This window comes from Phalacrocorax carbo, chromosome 3 (genome assembly GCF_963921805.1).
Source record: "Phalacrocorax carbo chromosome 3, bPhaCar2.1, whole genome shotgun sequence".
NCBI lineage: Eukaryota > Metazoa > Chordata > Aves > Suliformes > Phalacrocoracidae > Phalacrocorax > Phalacrocorax carbo.
The window spans coordinates 125,230,826-125,249,015 of record NC_087515.1 but is presented as its reverse complement, the minus strand read 5'-3'; the positions used below and the strand labels follow the sequence as shown (position 1 = coordinate 125,249,015).

General features: G+C 44.2%; 1 protein-coding gene across 9 annotated transcripts in view; it reads left to right on the top strand.

The window, feature by feature from the left end:
- PKHD1 (PKHD1 ciliary IPT domain containing fibrocystin/polyductin) overlaps positions 1-18,190 on the top strand; it is a 277,474-nt gene that overhangs the window by 155,377 nt on the left and 103,907 nt on the right. For all 9 annotated transcript variants that reach the window (XM_064448230.1, XM_064448231.1, XM_064448232.1 and 6 more), the window contains 3 exons: positions 3,512-3,577; positions 5,265-5,384; positions 17,277-17,414. In XM_064448230.1, the coding sequence (XP_064304300.1) occupies positions 3,512-3,577; positions 5,265-5,384; positions 17,277-17,414 (324 nt within the window). The remainder of the gene's footprint in view (positions 1-3,511; positions 3,578-5,264; positions 5,385-17,276; positions 17,415-18,190) is intronic.

The window sequence follows — 18,190 nt, the reverse complement described above, 5'->3', positions numbered from 1 at the left end:
TCATCCTGCTGACTTAGCTTAAGCTACTCATGTGTGAGTTGTTAAGAGGGCCTGAGGCCCAACCTCGCATTACTGCTGTGTCAGAAGCAGGTTTACAGTTTCCATAGCTCTTCAAAAAAATAATTTAATTATACTTATTGTCTTTTCTAAATTCCTAAAGAATGATTTCACTTCCATTACACTCTGTGGGTTTTTGTAATTGCTTTGCATAGGAGAAAAAACAGGCCCTTAAGAATATTTGTTTCTAATATTAAAATACAGAAAATAAATAAACAAAGATATTTTCTGCAGCCTTATTGCTCAGGGGTAGAGGAGGATCCTAGGTGAAAGACCTAAAGAATGGAGTTAATTTGTTACAGAGGACTAGCTGTTCAGGCATGAGTCTTCCAGCTAGATAATACTCACCCTTTATCAGTTGTTTCAGAAGGTCAGTTGACCAGATGTGGGCTCCTCAGTGGCCTCTGTGAAATTAAATGTCAGTTCTTAGCAAAGAGGTGCCCTTTGTAATGGGCACAAAGAGAAAAATCAGCCTTCTGGTGGATGAGCTCCCGTTCTTCTGACCTGGCATGGCAGCAGAGAGACCAGGGAATGTAGCAGTTACAGAAGATGATTAAATGCCTTTATAATCCTATCAGGTATGGTCTGGTCAAGGACTCTGCAATCTCTGCAGGAGGAATTTCATGCCTTCACCACTGCCTCCGTAAATATTAATCTGCCATAAGCAAGAATCTGTGTCCATTAGCCCGAATCATTTTTTTCCCCCGTATCTCTCCTCACTGCAGTGTCCCCATGAAACCGTACTTTTGGATACCTCTTGCAATAGAACCTGGTAGGGGATGACAAAATATCCTATCCCAGGTTCTCCTGTTTCTAGAGGTGTGTCTCGCTGTGTTGTTGATTGTGCTGTCTAAAAGTTTTGATTTTCCTGTGATGTATGTTAGCCCAATTGATGTTAAATAGCATGGAGTTGCTTGTTATTTGTAAGTCAGGCTATTGGAGCCATTTATCCTAGTTTCAGCCTTCCTAATATCCACAGGCAAAATTCCCCACCACTGCAAAGCTGATAAAAGACTAAGTTGCTCCTCCTTCATGTTCACTCAAGGAGCCCTGAACCAGAAGAAAGTTACAGGGAGTATCGTCAAGAAGGCCTATATTTATGATTCACAGCCCAAACATCCAGGAAGAACTGTAATAAGACAGAAAATTGATGAGCCTTATAAAGGTTTTATACAACTAAACCCCGGAGCCTTATAACTACATTTTGTGAAGAGTCACCTTAATTCAATGTTTACTAATGACGTCTTTTGTCTGCATTGCCTATATCTCTTCCTGTCCTGGACAAAAACAACGATAACATACTCGGCAGCAAAACAAAGCAGCCAGAAGGACTATGTCACTGTAGTCTTGATAATTCCTAAGGCCTGTATCTCTCCTGTTTTCATCAGTTTTTAGGAGTATTTGTGGGAAATGGCAACAAAAATACTACTGATTCACAACCATTGCACTTTACACCCCATCAGCATAAACAATTCTGCGAGTTGCAGGGCTGTGGAGAGTTCAGCCCGCGATTCCTGCACGCATATGGAGGGTATAAATGACTTATAGTGGTTTGAATTGTCATGCTCTGTGGTTGGATGACACTTCAAATATGAGAAGCTTTTATCTTTGCCGTGACTCTGGACATGACTGTACTGCATCAAGTCTTGATGGTTCTTTCCTTCACAGCGTAAGGGGATTGAACCCCTTTATGAGGTCTATATAGCATATTGATCAAGTTTTATGTCCCCGGGGGATTTAATTAGAACAGCTTTTCTCTGAACAGTACAAACACCCTTAATTACATGATTGCACTGTAGTGCCTGTAAAATTAAGCAAAAATACCCCAACAAATCTGACAAAACACATTTATTGAAAAAAAGTATAGTGTCAGGGCTTGGTCCTCTCACTTTTCCTAAGGCTAATGTAACACCTTTAACTCCTGATTTGCCCTGCTGCAAGTGAGAAGAGAAGAAAGGTGACCATAACCATAAAAATACTCATAGAAGACTCTAAAAGCCACATGAACTCATAAAGTCAAAGACTTTAAATGAGCATCTTCATGTCATTCTTCTCCTCAAAGGTTCACCTTGTGGCCACCCAAAGACATGACACTGTTCAGTTTGAGCTCTGTGTGATGATTTAGGGCAGGTTGGCTTGACTGATATGTGGATCAGATCACAGTTACCATTGGGAGAGGAGGTGTCACTGAAGAACAGGGCTGAGGCACCTGATTACTAATTAATCAGACATGAGAAAAACCTCATGGAATCAGTTTCTATTTAATTATGGAAGCCTCATTTGGCATAGGAGCATATGCTGCTAACTCAATCGAGCGCTTTCAACTGACATCAAATAGTAATTATCAGAAAGAATCAAGTTTTTTGATTATTCATACTAATTTATTGAACACTTAAAATTAATGAACCTCAGTTATTTTAAATTTGCTCAGTTGCACTGGGAGAAAAGGAGGGAGGTAGGGAAGGACGGTTTTCACAATTTAAAAGTACAGAGACTTGTTTAAAGATAAAATAAGTAAATTACAATATGGCATGAAATCCCATCGGTGGGTTTATACGCACGTAGGAAAGTTCCTGGTGTGTTCTGGAACTGAGGAAAGTTCTGACAATGGCTTCATTTATACAATTCTTCTACACCCAAAAAAATCTTCCAATGACATTTTAGGGTCACCATAAGGGGTTGAGCAGTGGACAGGAGATTTATCTGTTTGTCAGAGTGTTTCTATTTTAACCTGTGGTTGTTCCAGTCTGGTGACTGAAAGGAAGTGCCTTTATATGCTGCTGGAGGTGAAACGGAGGAAGCCTTTTCGCTGGGTCTGAAGCAGTTTTCTCCTGCTCCTCTTAGTTTGATTTGCATTATCCTGGCCCTTCTCCTGCTGACAATATACTGGCACAAAGGTTACAACTGTGATAATTGCTTCTGACCTCTTTTCACAGTAGAGAACACAGGGTCCCTGTCTTCAGTCTATAAAGTCTGACTAATTAAAGCATCTCTTTCAGATACCAGATTTTGGGGGGAAAAAGAAATCAAAACCAAACTACAAAACAAAAGCTGTAATTCGCTGTTTGAGCCAGTTAATACATTATGCATTCAATGGTGTAATATCGCTTGTGTTAGTGGAACTGCTGTGGATTTATAGTGGGATAAATGAGATTTGTGTTCCAGCCTAGAATTTCTGATTGTTGAATGTTTTCTTTTAGCTGTTTCTAATGAGTCGTCTTGAGACCCTCCATATCTGTAAATTAAAATGTGTTTCTTTAATCCTTTCTCAAAGTACAAAAAAGACAAAAATGTTTAGAAAGCATGTCTAGTCCCTATAGTTCTTTAAAAAAAAAAATCTGTTTGTTAGAAATGCAAAATGTCAGAAAATCACGTGTCGCAATAGATTTATTATTATACTTTTTTGTGTTAATTTGTAAGGCCTTGCTGTAACTCCCTAAAATTCTGTGTTCAGTCACAGGAGCTGACTTGATTCAGGTCACACTGAAAGAGAAGGAAGGAGTGGATTTACCTACCTCAGGTGCGTGACAGTCTGTGTCTGAAAGGCTTGGTCTGGGAGTCACACCATTTCTTTTTTACTACTTTTTCAGAAATAGATTGCTATTTTTCACTTCAATATTTTGCACATCTATCAACCCAACAGGGGTTCTTGGCATTCATTTAAGCATTTCATTGAATCATATCTACCATTGCTGATGATAAATGTGTGATTCCACAGCATAAAAGACTATAAACTTTTGTTAAGAAATACCACAGCAGATCAGAAAGGTCATGCAGAATGTAAGAATATAGTGTATTTTAGTGCTCCATAGTGATCTTAGTGTAATAGTCTGACATTACTGCACAGTTACATGTTGAATCAGACAAAAATATACACCAGAGACAAGAGAGACCTCCAAAGTATGGTCTTACTTCCATAACTGCCTTGCTGCGTATTAACAAGGATCATTTGAGTGGCAATAGGGTTTAAAGACATTTTTCAGAGTGTTTCCCCTGAACAAACAAGTAATGGAAAGACAGGCCCAGCCTTAAGGAGCCCCACCTGGGTTTAATTTCTCTGTGTTCCCCTGTGCTGGCAACAGAGGGTTTTTCTACTCCACAATGTTAGCGAGTGGGATCTAGCCCCCCACAATTAGGCATGAGCTTGCCCCTCTATTTTCAATACCTAATGAAACCCTCCTCAGGGTAAAAAAAAAAAGAGCCAGAATTTCCTTTGCAGTGGTAGGACAGAGGTAGGTGCTTGTAGAGGCCTCCAGAGGGAGGCCCTGCCTGCGTTAGTTTAGGGTTTACTAAACTTAGTGTACAGGATTTCCCCCTGGAGGCTTTCCTTCCTCTCTTGATGGCAGAGCAAACTTAGGCAATTAATTTATGAAGACTGGCTCATTACCTGCCTAAAATACACATGCAAGTTAAACACCTACATTTTGTGAACTAAATTTCTCCCAGTATTTTCCTGATGCTGAGGCTCAGAAGCTTCCTTTTGGACTGAGCTGAAAACTAAATCTTTGGGGAATGAGCAGCAGTTGCCATGTGTCTCAGTCAAACTGTTTTTCCAAGGCAGGTCTTCATTACCCCTTGCAATGGGAAGACTCCTGTTTTTCTGAGGGCTAACAAGCTTCTGAGAGTTGATCACTTATTTTTTAAAATCTTTCATACTTTGGGAACTTGTGGAAATTCCCATACACTGGGAATTCAATCTGCTTTCTACAGCACTGGGGGAGAAAAAATACATGAGAAGAGTTAGGACTTTCTGGTGGGGTTAGTCACCATTTTGATCCAAGCACAGATGACTGGCTTTTATTTTCACTTGTTCATCTGACTTTTGTGTTCAAAGTGCTCAGAGCTTTGCATGGCATAAATAAAAATAATGAAGCAGTTGTTTGTGAAGCATATTCACAAGGTATATCATAAGCTAAGTATAACAAACCTCAAGATTTGCTTTGCTTTTGATGGGTCCCAAAGAATTTGAATCTGTTTTTTCCAGTTATCTCCCTGCCCTTTAACTTTGAAAACGTGGTCCTGGGAGAGATCTTTTTTCCCATTGGGCAGCTTCCTTTCAGCACGGAAGATAACAAAGAGCAGATAGTGTTGCTTCATCAGTGACAAGAGGAGGATCTTAATGCCACAGATGCTTGGCTATCAAAGAAATGATAATTCTCCCAGCTACTGAAAATGATAATTCTGCCTTTGTATGTCCTATTTTGTAGTTCCTTCTGAACCTGTCTTGAAATGGTCACACCCAGAGACGTGGAACGATGTGGAAGAAGGCTGGGGTGGATCCAACCACAGCATCCCAGGCCCTGGGGAGGACGTTATCATCTTACCTAGTAAGGAAGGAATGAAAGGTGTTTAATTCCTGTCGGGGTGCTGGGGTCTATTTACATAAGGATAAGTATTTGTGTTGCAACATGGGCCCCTTGGCACTAGTGTCCATTCTAGTGTGCGCAGGACACCAAATTTGTTCCTCGTTACACTGATATCTTAGCTACAGTACAAAAGTGTGATTTTTGGCACAGAATAGTCATTCTTTTCCATTTACACATACACACAAACACACATACTTAGTTACTCATACTGATATCCAAGCTTAATTATATGCAGGGACATTATTGCCAGAGCACAAAATTTGCAAGACCCAAAACTGCAGCTCACAGAGCGCTCATGCCTTGACCCACCTCTCTGTGTTTTGTGCAGGGACCATATTTTGCATTTCCACAATTATACCACCTTCCATTTTATTTTCCTGTTGCGATTCCTACTATCAGTGATACTCTCTCAAAACATTTGCTGTGGGTGCCTCCTAGATGTTTTAGCCTATGCCTGTTTGAGTCTCAGACTTGAGTTACATTTAAATCCCAGCTCAGTTTACAACCTTATTGCATGAACAACCTTCTGAATTCTAGCAAAAATATTAGTCAACTTGCAATGAACTCTGGAGGAGAAAACTTGTGATAACCTTTTTACCTAATAGCTGCTCCTGCTCTGATGAGGAGGTTGGACTAGGTAATCTCCTGAGGTCCCTTCCAGAAGTAATTATTGTATGATCCTATGAATACTGTGTGGTATGTATCTGAAATACTCTGGGACCTGGTGCTGGCTCCTCTTCATTTGTTTGAAGCCAGGTAAGTCTCTCTGCCTACTGCAGCTCCGCTTCTGGAAGTTGAGATAACTCTGCTCCATATCTCTTCCTCTTCCACCTGGTTTTGGTTTTGTGGAAGGAAGTTTCTGATGCTTTGTGTTGGCATTTGGGTGTGGAGCCTCAGTCATGGTTAGGACTTCTCTTTGCTCTGTCATTAAAAGTAATATATATACAATTTCAGATTAAATTAAGAATTATGTTCAGACTTCTATGAATATTTGGTTTAATCTTCAGTTTTCTGACAAATGTTAAAAAACCCCCATGTTGTTTGAAATAATGCTTTTCTTCACTTACTTTAAACTGAAGAGTAGATAATTTCCACTTTCTGATTAGGTCCCTATTTCTTACCAAACAAGCACAATGGTTTTTTTTTCAGTTTTGTCATATCACTACCTATAATGCATAAATATGTTTAAGTGTAAGCTCAGAGGCCAGAGAAGGCACAGAAATGTCCCCCCAGGGGTTTGTTCGCTTCCTGTAGGTCCTGTGTCCTATGTGCATCTAAGGTAACAGTAAGCGCTTGTGTTTAGCCATCTTAACCTCTTCCTCGTCATTACAGTTAGCAGAGCTGGAAGAATTACTGAGCTGACCAAATGTGGGTATCTAACATGAACTGAGTTGTTCTTCACTGATGGTATTACATGTAGAGCTCCAGGGCTCAAGTCACTTGCTTGTATGAAGATCTCTAGTGTTGTTTGAAGAACTCCAGGACTCCTGCCTAGCCAGGTGAAACCCCAGATGGTCACAGGCATCCCCTATGTCGTGTCTGGCAGTCCTGTGTGAGGTGTCAAATACCCAAGGGCATTTCAGATAGTATTAAAAGCCTAAATCAATTTACTATGGTGGGACCTTAGACACCTAGCTCCCATCAGACAGCTCAGTTCAGGTGCCATAAATTGAGGCCTGAATCTCATTTTTTCAGAGCCTGTTCAGCAGCACATGAGATATGAACCCAGCCTGCAGTTAATACATGTTCTCTGAACCATGATGTGAAGGTCTTAATCTATTTCCCTTGACAGTATAAGCAATGCTAACATCCATGGAAAGGTCCTGCAAGTGGGAAGATGTACCAGAACAAGGGATTGACCCTGAATCTCCAAGTCCAAATGCAGCACCCAAAATACTGGATTTGTCTTGTATCAGCACTGGTGTGGCCAGCAGGAGCAGGGCCGTGATGGTGCCTCTGTGCTCGGCACTGGTGAGGCCCCACCTCAAGTAGTGTGTTCAGTTTTGGGCCCGTCACTACAAGAAGGACCTTGAGGTGCTGGAGTGTGCCCAAAGAAGGGCAATGAAGTTGGTGAAGGGTCTGGAGAACAAGTCTTATGAGGAGTGGCTGAGGGAGCTGGTGGGGTTTAGCCTGGAGAAGAGGAGGCTGAGGGGAGACCTTATTGCTCTCTACAACTACCTGAAAGGAGGTTGTAGTGAGGCAGGAGTTGGTCTCTTCTCCCAAGTCACTAGTGATAGGACAAGAGGAAATGGCCTTAAGCTGCGCCAGGGGAAGGTTAGGTTGGCTATTAGGAAAAACTTCTTCACCGAGAGGGTAATCAAACAATGGAACAGGCTGCCCAGGGAGGTGGGAGACTCCATCCCTGTAGGTATTTAAAAGAAGGGTAGATGTGGTGCTTGAGGACATGGTTTAGTGGTGGACTTGGCAGTGATAGGTTAGCGGTTGGACTCAATGATCTTAAGGGTCTTTTCCAACCTTAACGATTCTATGATTCTATGACTCTATGATTCTCTTCCAACAACATTACTCCAGCCATACCACTGGTACTTCATGTTGAACATGTTCCTGCTTCACATTCAGAAATGCAGAAAATGTCCTTTCTGTCCTCCGCTCCCCGTTTCCTACTTCACTCTCACCTCCTTATGCAGGCATTAAACAGTGGCCATTTCTCATAGAATCATAGAGTCATTAAGGTTGGAAAAGACCTCTAGGATCATCAAGCCAACTGTCAACCCAACACTACCATGTCTCCTAAACCATGCCCTGAAGTGCCACGTCTACACGTCTTTTAAATACCCCCAGGGATGGTGACTCCCCCACCTCTCTGGGCAGCTTGTGCCAATGCCTGACCACTCTGGCAGTAAAGAAATTTTCTCTAATATCCAATCTAAGCCTCCCCTGATGCAGCTTGAAGCTGTTTCCTCTTGTCGTATCACTAGTAACTTAGCAGAAGATGTGCTTTGCTCTCTTTTAGATCCTCTTGCCATTGCTGGATTTTGCATGCCATTGTGTATTTTGTCCTTCATAGCTCTCCAAGAGCAAGGCCAGAGACAACACCAGATCATCTCTTTCAGTTTCTTGTGTATCACATCATAACCATTTCACCTATATCAGCCCATAATTGTCAAAAGACTAAATAATTTCAGTCTTCAAAGACATATGTCAGATATAGAGATGAAGAGGCACAGAGGCACTTAACTAAGTAGCTAAGGCCTCTGCACTGACAGTTAATTACACATGGTGTGCTCAGCTGGTCACTGGAGGTAAATCACAATCTCCACAGAAAAGGAAAGTAAGAAATAAATTTTAAAAAAAAGAAGGTGTGGCTAAGGATTTGGAGTCTGTTGTCTAGATCAAGGGAGTGGAAGCTGGATGCTGAGGTTGCGATGCTCCTTTGCTGCACTGCAAACTCACCTATGAATAAAGCTCCTCTGTGCTTCCTGCAAAGGTGAGTGTAAAACTCTAGATAAAAACAACTCATTTTAGCTGCCACGCGAGATATTGACCATGGCCTTTGTCACATACCACAAGGCCCTTCATGACTAAGCTGTGCCTGAAGCATTGCACATTGCTACCCACAGCCCAGCCCAGCTGATCTAGTTCTAGGACTGGAAACAATACCGCTGCATCAGCATGCTGGTATACTAGAACTAATTAGCTCTCCTGAGAGGCAAAGCTCATTAGCTCAGGCCTGGCGCTGTGCAGCATGACCGCACAGCCTTTGGGGTCAGAACTCATGTCTCCCGAATTTAGAGCAGTGAAGGTTTGGTCAGTTTAACTGGGGAATGTCTGCACTGTGCTGAAGGGTGTGGTATAGGGATTCTCTCTAGTGTACTGGTGCTTGCTGGTTGGGAGGCAGCACGATGAAGGTTGGACTATTAGATATAATCTGTTTTTACTGTGGACAAGAATGTTCCCTGCCTATGAGAAACTGAGGGGCCAGGACAATAAAGGTTGCCCAAAACCAGAATGCAAGTTGTTGCCTGAGCAGAATGAGACCTGGGAGTTCCCAGTTCTGAATCACTGTGTTCAGCTGCTTAGAGCAGGGTCATCCACAGTGTACGATAAAACTGTCCTGCTCTTCAAACTTTGCTTTGCTGGACAGCAAAACCACAGCAAAATACTTAACGGTTAAAATGTAAAGAGGCAAATGATATGTGAAAATGCACTATCTGCTTTGACCACCGGAGAGCCTTGGACTGGTGCAGAGTCATGCATAACCTATCAGCAATAAAAATCTCTTAGCTCCTATCACTAGAATAGATATCTGTGTTCGGTTGGTGAAGACGAAACTATTCTCCTCTTCAGTGCCTTTCTGGAATTATCCTTCAGTTAAAAGGAGTGTGGCCAGCAGGGTGAGGGAGGTTATCCTCCTCCTCTACTCTGCCGTAGTCTGGCCACACTGGAATACTGCGGCCAGTTCTGGGCCCCCCAGTGCAAGAAGGGCAGGGAACTGCTGGAGCAAGGCCAGGGGGGAGCTGCCAAGGGTATCAGGGGCTGGAGCATCTCCCTCGTGAGGAAAGGCTGAGAGACCTGGGTCTGTTCAGCCTGGAGAAGAGAAGGCTGAGGGGGAATCTCATCAGTGCTTATAAATATCTGAAGGGTGGGTGTCAGGAGGATGGGGCCGGGCTCTTTTCAGTGGTGCCCAATGCCAGGCCAAGGGGCCACGGGCACAAGCTGGAACATGGGAAGCTCCACCTGAACATGAGGACAAACCCCTTCCCTGTGCGGGTGCCAGAGCAGGGGCACAGGCTGCCCAGAGAGGCTGTGGGGTCCCTTCCCTGGAGACATTCACCCCCCGCCTGGACGCGGCCCTGTGCCCCTGCTCTGGCTGTGCCTGCTCAAGCAGGGGGTGGGACGGGATGAGCTCCAGAGGGCCCTTCCAAACCCCACCATTCTGTGATTCTGTAATTTTAGCCCAAGAACATAAACATAAACACAAACTGCCTATCACCCAATCTATTTTGAGAGAGAACAGCTCCGTTGCATGCCTGTCTTTTCTGATCATACTCCCTCTACTTTCTTTTTACTCTCCCTCTTCATCCTTGCTGGCCTGGAGGTGTTGAAACATTTATTGGAAATGGGAGTTAACAGAGTGCAGGGTCTTAAACTGGAGTCATAGTCATCATTGGTTTGATAAGGGCACTGGATGTGTTGCTCAGACGAAGGCACCTAAGACAGTTGGGCAAGATGAATTTTCAGCCCATTTGTCATACCTTGCTTTGCTGCCACAAGTGTGTATATGAGTTTCCAGGTGCAAGAAAGTCAACCCCTTGCTTGGGTCCAAAAACTAAAATGAAATCAACAGTTTTAAAATTTATGTTTAATTGTGGCTTTTTATGGATGTTTCCCTTTCCATTTCCACTGGCTTGTGCATATTCTGCTAAACTCAGAATGACTCCAGATAGTTACAGAAAAGGAGTTTGTTCTCATGAGAACAAGTGTTCTGCAAACCACCCAAACTTTGTGCTGCTGTACACACACAAAAACAAGAAATTGTGATTCACTCCTGGCAAGATGTAGCTGTGTCTCTCTCTCCGCTGTCTTTTAGTTACTTAAAATTCTCTTCTGGGAGCCATCCATAATGATTTTTACGTTGAAAGCCAAGCCATGGGCCTACTTCTGGTATACTGTTCATTACTGGATAAGTCCTTTCAGCCCCCAAAGAACAGTTTTAGAGTCTATAAAACAAATAATATTGCTTATTTCTAGTGTGAAGAAGTGCAGGGGAAGACTTTGGCCTGGGCCTGACACTGCTGAAATCTCAGACTGAACATGGATTCCCAGGGTTCACTGAAGAGCTAGGGCACTGCCTAAACTTAGCTAGTGAAGGCTTCAATTTTCCTATTTCAAAAAACAAGCAAAATTGCATCACTAGGGCTGCCTCATGGACTGGACTCAGGAAAGTTTGAAAAGCTAGAAAACACGTGTTAGCAAAATATTAATATAAAAACCCAAGTCTTTGTGTCGCTGCTGGGTGTCTGCCTCGCATTTAGAATGTGCTTTTTGGAGGGCTTGGAAACTGGGGGTGTGTACTAAGTTATTCAATTTTTTTTGCCCTGTTTTGAAAGCGTTGCTGAGACTTCAGGAGTTCATAGACTTCTTTGTAGGAGGATGAATTTCACTTCAACAGAGGTGGGTCCCTCATGTTAAAGTTAATTTTAGTGTTGGTGTGTTACAAGTATCCTCAACGTCTGAGTCCCTGGAGGATGCAAGCCTCTTCCACCACCAGCTGGAAAGCTTTAGCTCAGGCTGCAACTATTTGTTTGCTGGAGGTTCATCCTCTAGAGCCGCAGCCATCCCACAAGGACCTCTCACATGCATCAGACTTCAGTAGTCCCACCACCTTGAAAAACAAGCTGGGTGAGTTTAGTCATGCCATTTTGGCAGCCAGCAGTGGCATTAGCTTCTCAAGCCCTTGGATTTTCGAGGCTTTGGTTTATGGTTTTCAGTGTGACACACTCCTGATGCAGCACGCTATGGGTGGAAGGAGAACATATTATAATTCCAGGCAATGGAATGCTGTTTTGAAGGGTATTGATATGATATCATGTAGCCTCTGGCAATTTTTCTTTTTTTTTCTTTTTTTCTTTTTTTTTTTTTTCTCACTGGTGGAATTCACTCTGTTATTCATTTTCTGATTTTGATTTTCTTTGAACTGTTTCTGTTTGAAGAGATGAATGCTGGAGTACTGTATCTCATATAATAGCTCTTCTGTTGTGCCTGATTTCCATTCAATGGTATGCTATGGTGTTTTATATAGCGATGCGGTTGATCAAAGGCATTTTGTGTCATTGCTGGAGTCATTAGCGACTTCTCACTATTGTACGTCTGAACATTAAGACTGTGGCATACCTGTGAGCTTTTGTCTAAAGGAAGTATATGTGTAACGAAACATAGCCCTGTTTTCAGGCTCAAACTATGGTTTGCTGGAAGTCGATGCTTGCTGTTATGTGAATATCTTGGAGAAAACCAACTGCAGTTTATATTTCTCTGACGGAAAATCCCTTGAGCTCAGTGACCTAAAGTTTATGATTTTAACCCCTTAGTCATCATCTCCCTCTGCTACTTAAATTAATGTATTCTGTAAGGTCCATTGAAGGAGCTCTCCTTTGAATCTGTTTGCTTTTCTCCTCAAGCGTAGAAGGACTTTTTCCCTTGAAGGAGTGTTCTGTTGTTTCTACAGAGCAACACTTCACCCTCCGAGGACTTCACACTCTAGGCATCACACCACAGAGTGTTGATTTTTTAAACTGAGGAAACTATAAGTTTGCAGAGATATCTCTGAATGGGAGAATTTCTTACTCCTGTGTTTCAAGGCTCACATATATGATGCTACCGTTACAGAGCAGTCAGCATTTCCTTTATAAAACCTTTTTTAGAAAGATGTGCAACTCAGCAAAAATATCTGTTCTAGACTGAGACTTGACATATAAATGGTATGCCTAGGAGCACTTCTTCTTTTCCTTGTAAAAATGTTTCAGTCTGTGTTTGATGAATATACTTATGGCCTTTGTCAACTGCAGCTTTTTGCCACATTCCTGAGCCGTGATTTCACAAACTAGATTCCCCTACTGTCTGAGATATCATTTTAACAACATCTTCCCCCTTATTCTCTTCTCTCTGTTTCATATCCTCACATACTGTGCTTTCACTTCTCAGCTCTGCAGGGCATAGGACTATACCTGTCCTGTAAAGAGATTATAGGCAGGAGTTTCTTCATGCCTGTAAAAATGTATCAGGTACTAACAGTATGAGATTTTTGGGGAAAAAAAAGATTATACTTGCTCTGTAGAGACTTATTACATCTGAATGCTGTGAAAATTTTGCATGCTTGAAAGATCCTTCAGCCCAAGGTTGCAGGGAATTTCTTTTGAGATAGAGTGTTCAGAGTAACAATGGTTGTTGCACTACTTGGCATAGTCTTTGAGAACAGAAATCCTGGGCTTTCAGGGTGTCCTTTGCTGATGTCCAGAGAGAAAGAAGGAAAAAAAAATGGGAAAGGAAGAGGTGGGAAGATTGAGGTAAAGGGATAGAGTAGGAACATTTATGTAAGAGACAAGCAAATCTGCAAGCAGACCCAGAACCCCAGACCATGCAGAAGTTTTTTATCCCTTGAAGCTCTGAACCTTCAAGGCTGCAAAACCAAAGAATCCAAAGCTATGAAATGCTATAATTAAAGACAGCCTACCCATATTTTTTTTTTTTCAGTCTGCTTCTGAGTGTGCTTTGTGTAAGTTTTGATTATGTTTCCTGCAAACCGGACTTGGAAAAATTCTTCAACCTGTGTGCTAAATGGCCTGAGTCAGCCCCTAATAACATTTTTTTGGGGAAGGAACTTTCTCTGTGCTGCCTGTTACGTGGTCATTTGGGTCTTCATCCAAAGCAGGGGCTAATGGCTATAAGCAGAAGAAAACCTGTGAAGAAGTTGATCAACTTCCCAAAACACTGTATGGCTCTTCCTATGTTACACACCAAAACTGTTTCAAGTGGCCCATTCTCACTGTTCTGTCAAAATCCACTGGAAGATATGTGTATTCCTTAATCTTTCCTGTTTTATATATCTATGCCTTCCAATAAATGCATATGAGAGCAATGAAAGTCATAGCAAATCTCTGGGCAGGATTTGACCTTTGCCATTATGTTGAAGATTCTTATTTTCTGTAAGTTTTTTAATGAAAGTCACAATCAGATCATCTCATTGAACCCTAAATCATCTCATTGAACACTTTGTTAAGGAAATACCTTGCTTTTCCTTCTTCCAGGGACTTCTACTGACTAGGAGATGCACTGTACCAGGAAACTCTTATTCTTGTCAGTGTGGAAAGGAGGGAGGTGGAAACCACAATTTAAGGACCTGAGCTGGTTTCCAGTGCAATTAGCTGAAAAGCTCCCAGTGACATCAAAGAGCAGTCGATGTGTCCTGAGGGTCAAATTCACCTCTGTGTGGTGGGCTACCTCTAAATGATGCACCATTTACATCTGTCCTCGTGTCCTATTTGGAAAGCTTAAGTGGTATTTAAAAGGTTCACAGGCTGTCGACTTGCAGCGTTAGGAGGCAGCAGTGATGTTGTCATTTTGCTCAATCAACAACAGTCCCCACTCTGTTCTGCAATATGAAAAATATGTTCCTTGTTTTGTCCTTAAGGATAAAATCATAGAATAGAATCACAGAATGGTTTGCATTGGAAGGGACCTTTAGAGGGCATCCAGTCCAACCCCCTGCCATGAGCAGGGACACCTTCAACCAGAGCAGGTTGCTCAGAGCCCCGTCCAGCCTGACATGGGATGTTCCCAGGGACGGGGCATCGACCACCTCTTGGGGCAACCTGGGCCAGGGTTTCACCACCCTCACAGTAAAAAATGTGTTCCTTATATCCAGTCTAAATCTGCCCTCCTTTAGTTTAAAACCGTCACCCCCTGTCCTGTCACAACAGGCCTTGCTAAAGAGGCTGCCCCCACCCTTCCTACAGCCCCCCTTCAAGCCCTGAGAGGCCGCAATAAGGTCTCCCCGCAGCCTCCCCTTCCCCGGCTGCACAACCCCAGCTCTCCCAGCCCGGCCTCGCAGCAGGGGGGCTCCAGCCCCCGGAGCATTTCTGTGCCCCCTCTGGCCCCGCTCCCACAGCCCCGTGTCTGTCCCGTGCTGAGGAGCCCCGAGCTGGAGGCGGCGCTGCAGGGGGGTCTCACAGAGCGGAGCAGAGGGGCAGGACCCCCTCCCTGGCCCGGCTGCCCACGCTGCTGGGGATGCAGCCCGGGGCACGGCTGGGGGTCTGGGCTGAGAGCGCACGTTGCCGGCTCGTGTCCAGCCTTTCACCCCCAGCACCCCCAAGTCCTTCTGGGCAGGGCTGCTCCCCACCCCTCCACCCCCCAGCCTGTGCTGATCCGGGGGGCTGCCCCAACCCAGGTGCAGGACCCTGCACTTGGCCTTGTTGACCCTCCTGAGGTGCTCCCAGGCCCACCCCTCCAGCTTGTCCAGGTCTCTCTGGATGTCATCCCGTCCTTCTGGTGTGTCGACTGCACCACCCAGCTTGGTGTCACCTGCAGGCTTGCTGAGGGTGCCCTCAATCCCACTCTCCGTCGGATCTGATGAAACAGTGCTTCCCCTGGTCACTGTTAACAAAACTATTATTAGGGAATGAGTAGTTCTGTGAATAAAGAATTGGAGAATCATAGAATCATTTAGGTTGGAAAAGACCCTTAAGATCATCGAGTCCAACCACAAATCTAACATTGCCAAATCCACCACTAAATCCTGTCCCTAAGCGCTACATCTACACATCTTGTAAATACCTCCAGGGATGGAGACTCAATCACTTCCCTGGGCAGCCTGTTCCAATGCTTGACAATCCTTTTGGTAAAGAATTTTTTCCTAATATCCAATCTAAACCTCCCCTGACACAACCTGAGGCCATTTCCTCTTGTCCTATCACTTGTTACTTGGGGTAAGAGAGTGACACACACCTTGTTACAGCCTCCTTTCAGGTAGTTGCAGAGAGTGTCCTTTTCTCCAGGCTTAACAACCCCTGTTCTGTTACCTGCTCCTCATCAGACTTGAGCTCTAGATCCTTCTCCAGGTTTGTTGCCCTTCTCTGGACACGCTCCAGCCCCTCCAGGCCCTTCTTGTCCCGAGGGGCCCAAACCTGAGCCCAGCATTCGAGGTGGGGCCTCCCCAGGGCCGAGCACAGGGGCCCCATCCCTGCCCGGCTCCTGCTGGCCACACCAGGGCTGACACAAGCCCGGGGGCTGGTAGCCTCCTTGGCCACCCAGGCACTGCTGGCTCATGCCCAGCCGGCTGTCAGCCAGCACCCCCAGGGCCTTCTCCGCCGGGCACTTCCCAGCCCCTCTGCCCCAGGCCTGGGGCGTTGCCTGGGGTTGGTGTGACCCAAGGGCAGGACCCAACACTTGGCCTTGTTACACCTCATACAGCTGGCCTCCTCAGCCCATTGATGCAGCCTGTGCAGGTCCCTCTGCAGAGCCTCCCTGCCCTCCAGCAGATCAACACTCCCACCCAGCTTGGTGTCATCTGCAGACTTACTGAGGGTGCACTCGATCCCCTCATCCAGATCATTGATAAAGATATTAAACAGAACCGGCCCCAACACTGAGCCCTGGGGAACATAATTTGTTAAGTCTGGGTTCCTGCAGATTGTGTTGATGTAAGCAAAGCTTTCCTCTTGGTTGGAGTGGAAGAGGTGGGCTTTTACACACAAAACCCAAGGGACCAAAGCCAGACTGCAGAGATGTAGAGGCAGGAGCAGGGTGTCACTGGAGGTGGGTTGTAGTGTGTGGCTTCAGCTTGTCACTCTCATCACTGTTGTTAACACAGTGGGGACTTTCAGGCTCTCTGGGTCATGAAGCACCTATTTGATACTGTTGGGGTTTTTCACTTCTATCAATATTTTTCTCTTCAGTGCCATGAGGTAAAAATGATGTCTTGGTACAGCTTAACTTACTTCTGTTTCTCTGCATTGGGTGATCAACATTTAATTTCATAAACAGAGCCAGATTCACCTAGCAAGACTAACATGTCTTTACTTTGTGGACCTTCACATGCATTCTTAGAGGTTCAAGCAACATTTGATGACACTTAAGCATGCAACAATATCATTATACATATGACGTTATTAATCATTTATCAGATTGCAGCCACACCATGGACCCTCAGCTGTAGATGAGGCTCTGGTTGTGGATGCTGCACAAACACACAAGCCCTGCTCCAGTGGTTCTAAGAAATAATCTAAATAAAGCAAAACGCAAGCAAAACTAACATTTTTCACCTCTATGCCACACTTTTTGGCAAGTAGTGTTGGTAGGATGCCATCATTCTGAACAACCCTCTGCTTTGTTTTTCAGACCGGACCATCCTGGTGGATACAGCTCTTCCCCCTCTGAGAGGTCTGTACATCCTGGGCACCCTCGAGTTCCCCAGCAACTCCAGCAATGTCCTGAGTGCAGCCTGTATCGTGGTGGTGGGGGGTATCCTGAAAGTGGGTAAGTGAGTACCCTCTCTTCTGGATGCCTGGGGTTTATTTTTGCTCTTGATGGACAGAGAAAGTGGGAAGAAAGACTGTATAGTGTTACTGTAAACATGATGGCCACCCTAATGCCACATAGCTATCTGGACATCTGCAATGTGAACACCCAGAATCCATGTTAAGCACAATGATTATCTACTGGAGCTAATTACCTGTTCATTTTGTAGCAACGTATTACATATACTGCTATCTTCACCCCACTGAAGCTAACGGCAATACTCCTGATTTAATTATGGCTGAGATTTTATCTGATATGTATAAAAGTCCTCCCTACTTCATGTGGGGTTGCTTGATGAGACAACAATTCCTTAGGGCAGGATCTACCTAAATGTTCAGGCAGTGCCTGGCATCTGTGGGCATTAGTAAGACACTTTCTAGTGACACAGAAATATTTAAAGCCAACATAAACAGAGTCACAGAGAATCTCCAGAGTGCCTGGAAATCCCGCTGTGGCATGAAACTGGCACAGCTGGATTCAGCACAGTTGTTCCTCTCATCCCTCTGTACAGAGGAGCACCAGGACTTCAGGGAGGTACCACCTTGCCCCTACTTCTAGCGGTTTCAGAGTCCCCAATGTCACTGGGGCTGTTCCAGATTATTTGCAACGGACAGGATCAGTGTTTTTCCACACAGAAGTAATTACTCACATAATTCCCTTTAAATATTGAGGTTCCTAAAGCCAGGCATTGTATTTTCTTACAGGAATCCTTAAGACACTGGGATCACATTGTT